General features: G+C 45.5%; 1 protein-coding gene across 3 annotated transcripts in view; it reads right to left on the bottom strand.

Annotated features, from left to right (window-relative positions):
- The window catches only part of MAN1C1 (mannosidase alpha class 1C member 1), a 321,546-nt gene that overhangs the window by 36,321 nt on the left and 271,298 nt on the right, over window positions 1–13,927 (bottom strand). For all 3 annotated transcript variants that reach the window (XM_069622732.1, XM_069622733.1, XM_069622734.1), the window contains one exon: window positions 5,649–5,764. In XM_069622732.1, the coding sequence (XP_069478833.1) occupies window positions 5,649–5,764 (116 nt within the window). The remainder of the gene's footprint in view (window positions 1–5,648; window positions 5,765–13,927) is intronic.

The following is a 13,927-nucleotide window of genomic DNA, read 5'->3' as shown; positions in this document are numbered from 1 at the left end:
AAATTGTGTCCATCAAGGACGTTGGAGGAACACCTCAATGGTCAGACCAGCGGATACTAGAAATCGTCACTGATTTATACTCTAACCACTACGCATTGGCCCCAGAGAATAGTGAGCAACATATGCTCACGCAGATCCCCATGGCACTCATCTCTGGCTCCACCAGGGATCAACTTGAGTCTCCAATCTCACTGGAGCAAATAGTCGAGGCAATCTCCAACCTCCCGAAGGGTAGGGCATCTGGGCCTGATGGGCTTCCCCCCAAGTTTTACCAGGAACATGTTGCCATTCTTGCTCCCAGACTCCTGGAGGTCTGGGATGAATCACTCTGTCTCGCCGTCCTTCCCCCCTCGTTGCGTGAGGCTATCATTACGGTTCTGCACAAACCAGGAAAGCCAAGTGATGAGTGCGGCTCATATAGACCCCTTTCACTTATGAACATTGACACCAAAATGTTCACTAAGGTGATTGCTAACCGCTTCCTTCCGTTCATGACACACTTGGTACATGAGGACCAGGCAGGGTTTGTACCAGGGAGGTCCACTTCCCTGAACATCTGGCGGCTTTTTAATGTAATGGCCAGAATTGACCAGGACTCCAATGCCATCGCAATTGATGCCCAGAAGGCATTTGATATGGTTTCGTGGAAATGTATGTGGCTGGTTCTGGAGACCATGGGGATCGGTCCCAATATGATTAGATACATTAAATTGTTGTACACTGACCCGGTAGTCAGGGTGCGGGCCAATTCTTTGACCTCTGCGATGTTCACACTCTATAGAGGTACCCCGCCAAGGCTGCTCGTTCTCTCCGATACTCTTCGCACTTGTCATAGAGCCCATAGCTGATCACGTTAGAGCTCGACACACTCACAGAGGGGTTCGGTTGACAGGTACCCCCGAAATAATATCCCTGTATGCCGATGATGTATTATTATATATTAGGGATCCCACCACCCACCTTGACCCCATCCTTCGAGACTTCATGCGTATTGGCACCTGCTCAGGATTTACAATCAACTATTCCAAATTGGAAATTTTCCCACTTACCGCCAACACACCACAACTTGCCTCTGAATATCCACTCTGCTGGTCCCCTGGTGGTATTCGATACTTGGGTGTCCAGATGTCCCTCTCTGGGTCCACCCTGCTGGCAGATAACTATGTGGCTGTTGCACAACTTGCTGAGTCCAAAATGGCCAGATGGCGCTCCCTTCCATTGTCACTCGCCGGGAAGCTCACCCTTATCAAAATGATCCTGGTCCCGAAGTTGCTGTATGGATTCTGCAACGTACCCATTTGCCCGGGAAACACTATTTTATGAACCTACATAAAAATTGTGCACTGTTCCTGTGGCATTCGGGCGCGGTCCGCCAGAAATGGCTTGACATGGTGCTCCCATACGAGCGAGGTGGGCTAACAGTGCCTGATCTGAGGCTTTATTGGGTTGCTGCGCAGGCCCAATATGCTACATACTGGTACCCGAGTCCCTTAACACGCCCGCATGTTAAGCTGCAAACATTGGCTGCAGCTGCGACCAACATCATGAACCTGCTATGCCAGCAAGACTTTTCACCTGACTCCCCATTTGACCCAGTTGCGGCCACCTTACTTGCCTGGGGTCGCCTCCTTAACACAATAGCCGACACATGTCCTTATTATAAATGGCTTCCCGCTTGGAGATTTCCCGGGCTGGAAGCCACACACGATGCTGCTCTCACCTGCCACTGGGCGGCTCTGGGATACCAGGCAATAACCGACTTCTTCCCTAACGGGAGGTTCATTGATCATCAGTCATGGAGGCAGGGCCACAGAGGGTCTATGCTTGAAATGTTACAGTATTACAGACTCCGTGCCTCTTTCTGTGCTATGTGGCCCACCTTCCCTGACGAGCCTCCCGATTCCCCTCCGGTTGCTTTCATAGCCAACTCGAGCGGCACTCGCGGCATTGTTTCCCCTCTATACAAATGATTGTTGGCTTTGGTCCCTACACGCCGGCCATCCCATGCACGCTCTGAGTGGGCAGATGAGCTGGGCGTAGAGATCTCTGACCATCTATGGAAAAAGATGTGTTCCCACACCAAAAGAGTATCAATCAATTTCCGCTACCGCCTCATTCAGTTTAAACTGCTTAACAGACTGTATTATACTCCTCGCAGACTCCCATATTTGCTGGCACTGACACACGCATGTGCTTGCTGCGAAAAGGAGGAAGGTGCAGACCAGTTACACATGTTCTGGTTATGTCATAAGCTGGTGGACTTTTGGGAGGGGATCCTTGGGGCCCTCGCGGACATCACGGGTATGGTGATCGACCCAAACCCGTTGGTTGTCTTGTTTAGAGTGTGGGAATCCAATGACACCAGATGACAGGCTACATTGCTTGACATAAGCTGCATGGTGGCCAAGAAATGCATGCTACAGTGCTGGAAAAGTCTCCCTCCCCCTTGACCTTTCAGAAATGGCTCAGTACCTGGTCTCGTACCTGTGAGGAAGAGTACCTGACAATGCTCCCAATACACTCCCGCCCCAAGAATGTGTGGTCTGCTTTTAATAATTATCTTATTAATCAATCTGAAAGTGTGTCCAGTGGCAACTCTCCCATTGTCCCATAGTTGCATTCTAGTATGCTGTGCACCGGGCAGCTCCTGTTTTCTCCTTAATTGATGCATTGCCTGTTCTTCATGTGTGCTGTAGGTTGTTATTGTATTTAATATACAATGTGCTCTGACATGTGTGGGTGCTCTAAACTGCTGGCTATAAATACAAATTTATAAAAAAAAATAAAAAGAAATAACAAGGGCTAGGCTGCTTCCAGCCACAGGGCTTATCTATGTGCGTGTTTTAGTGAGGCTGTGCTGTCAGCTCCCAACCCCCTGCGATGCGTTTCTAGAGACAAATACCTTCTTCCCACCTGCCCAGCAGCCCATCAGCATGTGGGGCCTCACAGTTAGGGCTTATCACGCTCTGTGTTTAAAGTAATGGCCCATTTAAGAACCTTTGTTTGGAACAAGGGTTTGAAAAGGGGCATTTTATTCTGAAAGCACATACAGGAAAACAAGTTGCCACCCAAATCGGTCTTCTTTGAAGGCAATAAAAATATGTTGACAAAAAAGATGGGCGGGGTGTCAAATTTCACTTGCATCATATAAAGCATGCCTTTGTCAAACGATGCAAAAGATTACCATTTCACGGTGAGGAGGGAAAAGGATTAGATGGCATATTTGTTATGATGATTTACCAGGTTCATTGATATTGATATTTTATTTGTATTGCGCTCGTACACAAGTGTTTCAGAGCGCGACAAGGCAAGGGAGGGGAACAAGGGAGAGCAAAACTACGATCTTACTAGGCCCAGTGACATTGAGAAAGCGCAAGCGCATGGGAGAGGGAAAGGGAAAAAGTGCATGGGAGGGGGGAGAAGTGGAAAGTGCTGAGCAAATTAATAAAAATAAATAATAAATAAATTAAATAATAAAAAGCAACAAACAGTTGTAGTGCAGTCAGCAAGTGGCAAGTGCTAGGTTTAATGCAACAGACAGGGTGTGTCTGATAAGTGCAGAAAAAAAGGGGGGAGTGTAGGGTTACAGATACAGACCCCAGCGCAAGGGATTGCCAGGAGGAAGTGCGGGTGGGTGGCAGGGTGAGCAGGTACCTGGGCTAGAAAGTCAGATACAGACACTGAACAAACAGCAGGGGAGAGGAGGAGCGAAGGCAGGGGCAAAGAGGAAGGTCTTGAGGTGCTTCTGAAACCGTGAGGTGGTTCTCCTCAAGTTTCACAGAGGCAGGGATGTGGGAAGAGAGGTTGCTGTACTGAAGATGTTCTACCTGGCCCTGTGCTGATTTTCAGGGTACAAGTTGACATTACATGTGGGTTGATAGCATCCAGCCACTTTTTTCACAGTGCCGACTCCATCCCCCTTGTGAGTTTTTGAGGCCAGCATGCAAAAAAGCTTGTTTGCTTAAATTTTCTCCCACCAGGATTTGAACCTACAAAACCACATGAAGGTGTCTTCAAAGCACACGTCTTGTATTGGTGTATTGCTTTTCATAGAACATTTCAGTATAGATTTTTATGTTAAAATGTGCACACCTTTTGTACTTTGCCAGCAGTGTTCTTGGAAAATCAGTAGCATTTTTTTCCCTCCGGTACTGGCGATTAATTTTTTGAGGACAATGCTCATTTCCATTTTGAATTTTCTTCTATTAGGAATGGCCAGTTGAATACAAATTGCCTATTTCATTTTGGGATACGTTCACTCCCTGTGCGTATGTTAGTGATACCCACACTTTTTCTGGACTTGAGCCCTATTTATGTCATTTGAAGCCCTGCGGAATTGCTAACTCTGACTGCCTCAGCACCTTTGCCGGAAATAGGTTTTGTTACGATCGCACTATCCTGCAGCAAAAGCACTTTGCCCTGTCTGGCCCAGGGCCAATCCCTGTCCTTACATCCTTGGAATGTGCAGTCACATTTGGTATGTTTGGATTACTTACCGGATATCTTTATTACTCTTTGTCCTGCTCATCCTCATGACAGTACTTTTCTTTGAGGTACACCTCGCTACAAAAGATTCAGCTTACTCGGTCAGCTACTCCAAAATAATCCTTGCTCCCGATATTGCTACAACCGCAATATTAACTGTTAAAATTAAGATATTGAAGTTCAGTTTTTTGATCCCCATGGATTTTAATAACTAATTTTGTGACATAATTTCCTGTGATGCAAACAAAGTGGCCCCACATATCTTTTGCCACCTAGGGTTCCGCAAATCCTAGGGCCGGCCCTGTCCGCACAGAAGTACTCTGAGCAAAGCTGCATGTGCTAGCCTGCGAACAGCGGTGACCTTGCAGTGTTCATTTAACGAAGCAATTTGCACTGTGACCTGACAGTAATGACCCGCTCGATCATACTTACTACTCGGATTGCGCTGCGTAACTACCCACACAGACCTCGTCCACTTACTTAGCAGGGCGATCCACCCTACACTCACACTGCTCCTTGACTGTTACATTACCATTCTGGCCACTACAGTCTGCTAATTCTGCTGAAGGGCCCGTTCATGCTGCTTCTTGCCCGGGCTCCTCATCACGCCTGGTGTCTGCAGCATATCATGTGGCTTACCTACTCGCCCCGAAGGAGGGCCATCCGTAGACTCCCCTAAACAGCTCGGTCTCCTTGGGAGTGAGGGGATTCAGTCAGCCTTCTGACTGAAAACTCAACCAGGGAACAGCCGTGTTGTCCCTCAGAAGCCTAGCAGCGAGAGGTTTCCTCACAGCAGCAGACTGTCCTGCAGTACACAATAGCTCTTGCCACCATGTATTTTAACTATTGCTGCATCACAGGAAAAGAATGAGGAAGGGGTGGGGCTTGCAAAATCTTTATGAAAAGGATTCCTGTCATGGAGGTTGGTGCCTCGCAAGTAAGTACTGTGATGAAGAAGAGGAACCAGCATATAATGGTCCATGCGGATCATTGCCACATTTGATACCCTGTGTAACCATGCAACTGAAACTCACAAACTAAGTAGTATGGTTGGTTGTGTGTTTGGGCTGGAGTAGTTTGCATAAAGGATTTGATGAAGCTATTTTAGATCTATAGATGTGCAGTGTTTCTACATTCCATGACTTTGTGACACATGTACTTACTTTAATGTTTCGGCTAAAAAAAAGCTCTGTTGAACGTTGTCATGGTTTGGCATCGTGGTGTAAACATCTCGGATCCCAGAAAAACCGGTTTCCACCATGCAATATTTTTCCAGGGCCTAAATAAAACACACAAAAATCACAACCAGTTTAACTTCATTTCAACCTGCCCATCAATTGTTTTTTCTTTAGTGCGTCTCTTTTGAACATTTTATTAAGTCTCCAATGCCATATTTTTTGTTCTTGTGTTTTGTGCCACATAACAAAGGAATGCAAGCACTTTTCCTAAATCGAAATATCTACTTTCAAAAAGGAAAACAATAGACTACAGCCAAACAAAACCTAGTAAATCAATACAGAATCGAGTTTCTGCGTATTATGCAATGCGATCAATACATATATTTTATTTCAAGAGCAAATACATAGGAAAATAAAAAGCACACCTTGAAAAGCAAGCTCGCCTGGTTTCTTATTTTGCTATGGAATATTTTTTAAGAATACCAGTTTTTAAGGACGCTAGTGAACAATGAGTATTTACTCACATTTCAAAATTCTACAGATCTGTCTGTTAGTAGACATGCCATGGATCTCTAATGCCCCCCAAAAGGAATACCTTGCTCTTACGTTAATTAAGATATTTGGTTTAGTGATTCATAAGCCTAATGTTTAACCCTCTTCAGGAAGTTTTACTTCCATGGAACATGATAACACTTGAAACACACAAATAATATTAAGATCAGGCTTTTGCATAGTTCTCCATGCTGAGTTTCTCCTATTTCTATGAGCTGTACTAATAGCTATATTTATTTCTTAATTTAATGGCATTCCATTTATCGGTCTTTGAAGGAATGAAAGGCAAAGCCAGCTCTTCCAGGATTTGAACTTGCAAAGTGCATTCCTGCCCTTCATCTGAGGTGAGCGCTTAGCCTGCAAACTATCCGCCAGGCAGTTATCGAAAGAAGGATGCCAAGACCCACAGCAGGAGCTGCTATATTTAAGGGATAATTTGTGATGGGTTAAATGTTGTCTAATGAAGGCTAATAGAGGTCAACATTTATTCAGATGTGTAACACGGCATATAAAGACAAAATACTAAAATCAGATCAAATGTAGTAACTACAATAAGAAAATGCATCAATAATGATTAAATAAATTCATGAATACAATAAAAATATTACCCAAGCATGAATAAGGGCCCGATTCACAGAAGCGTTTTATATTGGCAAAACCCTATTGGAAAGCGTTCTGGGAATGAGGTTCTCAATATCAACAAATCTATATAACAGGTAACTTTGGGAATAACATCAATAATTATCTGCAAGGAAAAAGGTCCATATGAATACGTCTGTTGTATATCTCGGGGCTAAAAAAATGCATTTTTACCAATCCTCTTGTTGCAGCCAGCTTTCAGGGCCCAGATTATCAAACATTTGCACACGTTCTAAAAAGTGATCAAATGCTTTGATGATATAGAATAGAGCAAACATGTTTTCCCAAAATACGTATTATCTAAAAATATTTGCACTGTGGCAAAATAAATCATACTGTTGCTTGTACTATACTTGCTGCATAACATAAAAAGTATCTCGTTTGCTACACTTCTTTTATGTTAATCATCAAACATAGTAAATTAAACAGACTGTTTCCATTTTGCCCTTGTAGATAATCCAAATTGGGGCTAAATTGGTCTGCTCCATTCCCAATTATCTAAGCAGAAAAGTCAGTGCTGAATTAATTTGCTCCACTTTTTTGCACCAGAGCAAAGCTTTGATAATCTGTTCCATTATGACATGCATGTGCGGAGTAGTTTGCTTGTCTGAAGTATAAGAGTATCCTCTGTTTACCTGAAAGTTTTGTGGAGCACCAAATTTTATAGCAACAACTTTGATCTGCAGAATTAGCCACATAAGCATTCAATATTGTAGGAAATGTAAAACAGCTTGAGAAATAAACCGTTTGCCAGAAGATAGAGAGCTGAGTTGGAAACATACATGGATCTGGTGTGATGTACATGGATCACTTGCCACATAAAATGCCAGGTTAACCAGAGTCCTTATTCAGTTTGCTATGCAAAAGGCTATTTCTGTGGCAAATTCTCCACGTAAAAGGCAATTTGTGTGGCATTTTATTCAGCATTAGTCAACAGGCTGGATAGCTTCTGGAATAGGTTCTGGTGCAAGCTGTACTTTGTACACTTGAATAATCGGCCCTTTATCTTTCCGAGGTTAATTGGGTAATAACAGCTATTACAGTGCCTAGAGGCTGGGGGAATCTGGCATGAAGCATTATACTATGTTATTTTAGATATTTAGTGATTTTTCTAAATATATATTTTAAATAGACGTTTTGTTTCATACTATATACTCCTGGTCTATTGAGTTTGACAACTATAGCCATCATGGACACAGAGCACTGTGCATAGGATTTTTGCTTTAGAGATTTTCAGTCTAATTCCACATTTTTTTATAATTCTTTCCCCCTTTCCCTTTTCAGTACCTTTTACTTTTTACTCTTCCTTATTTTTCTTTTCCTCTTTCCCATGCCTTGTATTCATGATGCTATGCACTTTGCACTTTATTGGTAACTCTTGTACTAAGCACTTTATTCTGTCCATGCATACAGCCATTATTGATTTGCATTTTCCCGTTTTTTAAAAATTCCATTTATGCATGATGAACTGCCTGAGTGTATATATACATTGTGAGACTATTGACCACGAGATTTTTTGCATTTTAGCAAATGTTTGTACCTAGCGCTCTCTTTTTTTCAATTCGTGGGACTAATTTTTGAGACGGTATGACTTTGCCGAGTTTGCCAATATTAATGGCATAGGTTTTCTTTAATGGCCCATCATAAGGGGTTTACATTTGATAGCGGCATTTGCTACCGGCTGAGGTTTTATCCTCTGTATGCGCGTATTTTACACGCATTGTATACTTTTAGTTTTCCGTCTCTTTTTTTAGTTCCCACTTTAATTGAATATTGCGGCTGTGCAGGCTACTTGCCAGTTTGGAATTGGTGACTGCTGACTGTTAATATACAGTGTACTTTATTCTATTTATTTGATGGTACATTAATGCACATGCTGTTATTTGCACATTCCAATATGGCCGCCCAGTGAATTATTCATTGTATCAACGTGTGTCTAGGTCCTCTCTATGCATTGTTACCATAGAGTTCGAGCGATGCTTAAATGAATCCTCACAAGCAGCCCCAGGGGAACCACATGCCCATTTTGGCAAAACGCGTTGTTGTGCTCTTCAGGTCCTCCTCTCTGATGCACTTTTGATTTAATAAAGGACATTTGGTGCTAACTGTCTTTGCCGTCTGAGCCCTTCATTTTGCTGACTACTGGATTTTCCTGATTCAGCTGCTTTGTGGAGTGCACTCCATTGGTTTTGCCCTGCTACGGGCTGAACTTTTCGTTTGGAAATATATATATATGGGATACATTACTCACCGTAATCATATTTCTGATGCTTGTATCTGCTTAGATTCACATGCTGTGCATAGGCCGACATCTAGTGGAAGCTGCGGAGTATTACAGTTTGTTTTTCGAAACTCGAAAATGGGCGTCGACACAGGCGTGCCAGTAATACTATCCCTAGTGTGACGTCCACTGTACCCAAGATCCCTCACGCGTCTAGGATCCTCAGATTGTATTTTTTCTGACATGAGGAAGCATGAGGAGTAGCGTGAGTACTGATAATCCAAGCAGATAGACAGAAAGGTAAGACTACCAGCAATCATGCGCCTTCTCTCGGAGGGGAGGAAGGGTGGGTCGTATGTGAATCTAAGCAGATACAAGCATCAGAAATACGATTACGGTGAGTAATGTATCCCTTCTGAGGCTTGTGGAATCTGCTTAGATCACATGCTGTGCATAGATTAGCGAGCAGTACCAGAAGAAGGAGGTGGGATGTGAGAAGAGTCATGAGCAAACAGGTGTCTCAGAACCGCTTGTCCCACTTGTGTATCTGTCTTGGAATGAGTGTCAATGCAGTAATGCTGAGTAAAAGTGTGAATAGAGCTCCAAGTAGCTGCTTTGCAAATGGTGTCGAGGGGAACATTTGCAATGAAAGCCAGAGTGGCCCCAATGCCTCTAGTAGAGTGGGCTCTTGGCGTAAAAGGCAGAGTTTTTTCAGAAAGAGAGTAACACAGCTGTATACAGTTGATAATCCACTTCGAGATAGCGCCTTTAGAGACGCGATCTCCCTCTCTGCCTGTAGCTACGGAGACAAACAGTTGATCTGTTTTCCTTAGCGGTCTGGTTTTGTTTACATAGTAGAGGACCGCCCTACGCACATCTAGGGTGTGTAGTTTCACCTCAGCCGAGCTTTGCGGGTTCTGGAAGAAAGCCGGAAGCTCGATGGACTGGTTTACATGGAATTTAGATATAAATTTAGGTGAGAACCTAGGGTGTGTGCGTAAAACCAGTTTGTCTTTGTGGATAGTAAAGAAAGGATCCTGCACTGACAGAGCCTGAATTTCACTGACCCTTCTTATAGAGGTAATGGCTACTAAGAAGGCCGTTTTATAAGTCAGGTGTTTGAGACTACTTTTATGCATGGGTTCGAAAAGGGGGCCCATGAGCTTAGCTAGCACCACATTGAGGTCCAATCCTGGCGGTGGGTTCGAAATAGGAGGGTGAAGTCTCTTTACTCCTTCCATGAAGGCTTTAACTACTGGTACTTTCCACCACGATACCTTGTTATGGGATGTGGTGTAAGCCGAGAGGGCTGCCAGGTGTACTTTCAGAGAGTTAAAAAACCAAACCTGCGTCCAGCAGGTGGAGCATGTATGTTACAACGTTGGAAGGAGTGCAATCAACTGGGTTGATTTGTTTATTCTGGCACCAAATAACGAATCTCTTCCACTTGTCAAAGTAACAGTGCCTTGTGTTTGGTTTCCTGGATTCTTTTAGGATGTCCATACACCTCTGTGGTAAATTGAGATGCCCAAACTCTATGACCTCAGGAGCCATGCTGCCAGGTTCATTGAGTCGGGTTCCTGGTGCACTGTTTGACCTTGTTGCTGGGACAGTAGGTTGTACCAGGCTGGGAGTTTGATGGGCTCGCACACCGCCATCCTGCGTAGGTGTGGAAACCATGGTTGTCTCGCCCACATGGGAGCAACTAGGATGAGCGTCATTGATTCCTTGTTCATCTTGTACACCACCTTCCTGATGAGAGGAGTTGGTGGAAAAGCGTACGCAAACATCCCTGACCAGTTCATCCACAGGGCGTTCCCTTGGGAGTCTGGCTGGGGGAACCTGGATGCAAATCCTGGGCATTGTTTGTTTTCGCTTGTGGCGAATAGGTCTATAGTGGGGAAACCCCACTGAGAGAAGAGATCTTCTTCGATATCTCTGTGAAGGACCCATTCGTGTTCTTTTGGGAGGGAGTCTCTGCTTAGGGCATCCGCTAGGGAATTGAGCTCCCCTGGAACATGTTGTGATGACAGGAAGATGTTCCGTCTGAGTGCCCATATCCAGATTTTCTGGGCAAGCTTGGACAGATTTGGCGAACGAGACCCTCCTTGTTTGTTCAGATAGAACATGGCTGTCGTGCTGTCCGTCCGGATCTGCACCGACAAGTTTAGCCGATGGGGCTCGAACGCCCGAAGCGCTCGGAATACTGCCAGAAGCTCCAGCAGGTTGATGTGGTTCTTGGCTACTGAGTGAGACCAGAGACCCTGAGCTGTGTGGTGGAGATGGTGAGCTCCCCACCCAGTCAGGCATGCATCTGTAGTCACCACTGCCTGTACTTCGGGATCGTAAAAGGGTTTTCCCCTTGCGAGATTCTCTCTTGTCCACCAGTGTAAGCTCTGTACGAGTGTTGGCGAAACGACCACTAGATCGTCCCACTGACCACTTGCCTGAGACCACTGTTTCGCAAACCATTCCTGCATGGGACGCATGCGCAGACGCGCGTGGGGGACCAGGTAAATGCATGACGCCATCATGCCCAGTAACCGCATTGCTTTGCGTACCGTTATTTGTTGACCTGACTGATAATGTGGAATCTGCAATAGTATATTCAGAATTCTCTCTTCCGAAGGGAAGGTCAACCCTTTCTGAGTATCTAGGATAGCTCCTAGGAACTGTTTTGAGGTGCTTGGCACCAGACTTGACTTCTTCTCGTTGATAGAGAAGCCTAATTCGTGGAGGAGGTCAATAGTCCTCTGAATGTTTGACCTGCAAATTCCTGGGGTTTCCCCCGTTATCAGCCAGTCGTCCAGATAAGGGTACACTGGGATTGCCTCCCTGCGTAGGTGTGCAGCTGCCACCGCAAGTACCTTGGTGAATACCCTTGGTGCTGAAGCTATCCCGAAGGGCAGTACCTTGAATTGGTAGTGGCGACTGTCTACCTTGAAGCGCAAGTATTTTCTGTGGGCTGGGAGCATGGAAATATGAAAATAAGCATCTTTCATATCCAAGGTTGCCATGTAATCCCCCTTTTTTAGGAGGGGGATTACCTCTTGTAGCGTGGTCATACGGAATTTTTGGGGCTTGACATACTTGTTGGCAGGCCGTAAGTCCAATACTGGGCGCATTGTCAAATCTTTCTTTGGCACAAGGAAGTAAGTTGAATAGATACCCTTGTTTACCTGGTGTCCTGGGACGAGTTCTATCGCGTCCTTTTCTAGCAGAATGGCGATCTCCTCGAGAAGGATCTTCCGATGTTCTAAGGAGTGTATTCTTTGTCGTGGAGGGTGGTTCCGGGGGCGCTGCAGTAATTCTATACAATATCCTGGGGACACTGTTGACAGCACCCATCTGTCTGAGGTGATCCCTTCCCAAGCCTGGGTGAAGTTGGAAATGCGTCCCCCTACTGGGGTTGCGTGAGAAGGGACCCTGAACTGAGCGTCACTGCTTTGGTGGAGGCGTGCCACCTCCCTTGTTGGGGCTGCCTCTGCCTCTTCCACGACCTCTCTTGTTACCCCTGCCGTAACTTTGGGTAGACTGCTGGTTGTTGTTCCATTGTGTACGCTGTCCTTGGGCATAGTTGCCTCTTTGTGAATTTTGGCCGCGTGGGCGACGAAAATTACTGTTCCCCCTCTGGTTAGGGGGTTTGTTGGTAAGCTGGCCAAGGGATTTGAGAGTCTCGTACTCGTCCTTGGCATTCTTAAGTGCGTCTTCGACCGCTTTCCCAAACAATAGATCGGGTTCCACCGGCTTGTCTATTAATGAAGCCTGGGTTTCTGTTTTGAACCCCGACTGCCGTAACCACGCATGTCTCTTGATAACAGTACCTTCTGCTATCAATCTTCCTGCGTTGTCCGCGGCGTCGAAAGTTGCTTTTAATATGCAACCAGACACGGCTCTCCCTTCTGATCCGAGCCAACTGGCCCTTTAACGGTTCAGGAGCAGAGGCTATGAGCGCCGCGACCTCTTCCCATTGATGGCAGTTGTAACTTGCCAACAGGGTGGTGGAGTTTGCGATCCTTGCTTGGTAGGCGGACGTTGAGGCTACCTTCCTGCCAAACCCGTACAGTCTTTTGCTCTCCTTGTCGGGAGGAGCTTCTGACGACGATAAGGGTGTCCCAGCCCTCTTCCGAGTGTTGGTAACCACTAGGGAGTCTGGTTTAAGATGTCCTCTTATATAAAGAGGGTCAGACTGGGCTGCCCAAAAAAGTTTTTCGACTCTGGGGTTGACGGCTCTGGTGAGGTTAGGATTCACCAGGGATGGATCTATTCTACGTTGGATGGATTTAAGGATAGGGATGGTCTGAGCGACCGGCCTCCACTCTCCCACCAACTCTTCTGCGAAGTCCCTTTCCTCCTGTATACCGTGGGTGTCGATGTGAAAATGTTCTGCTGCGCGAGCGAGAACTTCATTAAGGAGGGGCTGGTTATCAACTGGCGAGTCGGTAACTGGGGCTTCGCTCTCTACCGGGGAATCTACTCTGTAAATTTCCTGCTCATCTTCTACCTCCTCCAGGTCCTCATCATCCGCATAGTATTCAGTCCCGGTTTGTTCCTCCATAATTGTAAACTCCTGGTCCCCTTCAGGGAAAGGCTGTCCTTGGTATCTGGGGTGTGGAGTAGAGTATGGAGTAGAGTAAGGCTGCACCTCGAAGGGTTCAGGTCTTTCGAACTGGGCCTTTTTACTTAGGGGGATAGGATCAGAGGAGCCTGAGGGTGTGGCCCCTTGAGGGTCATACGAAAGGAAATGTTCTGGGTTTTTGTCATAAAAATCAGCTAAGGAAGACATCCTTGACATGACCCTGTCTATGGCCCTCATTACGACCCTTGCGGAAATTGACTGACCGGACCGCAA

The sequence above is a fragment of the Ambystoma mexicanum genome, chromosome 11 (assembly GCF_040938575.1).
Source record: "Ambystoma mexicanum isolate Mex_15411 chromosome 11, UKY_AmexF1_1, whole genome shotgun sequence".
In the NCBI taxonomy this organism is placed as follows: domain Eukaryota; kingdom Metazoa; phylum Chordata; class Amphibia; order Caudata; family Ambystomatidae; genus Ambystoma; species Ambystoma mexicanum.
This window is presented reverse-complemented; position numbering and strand designations above follow the sequence as displayed.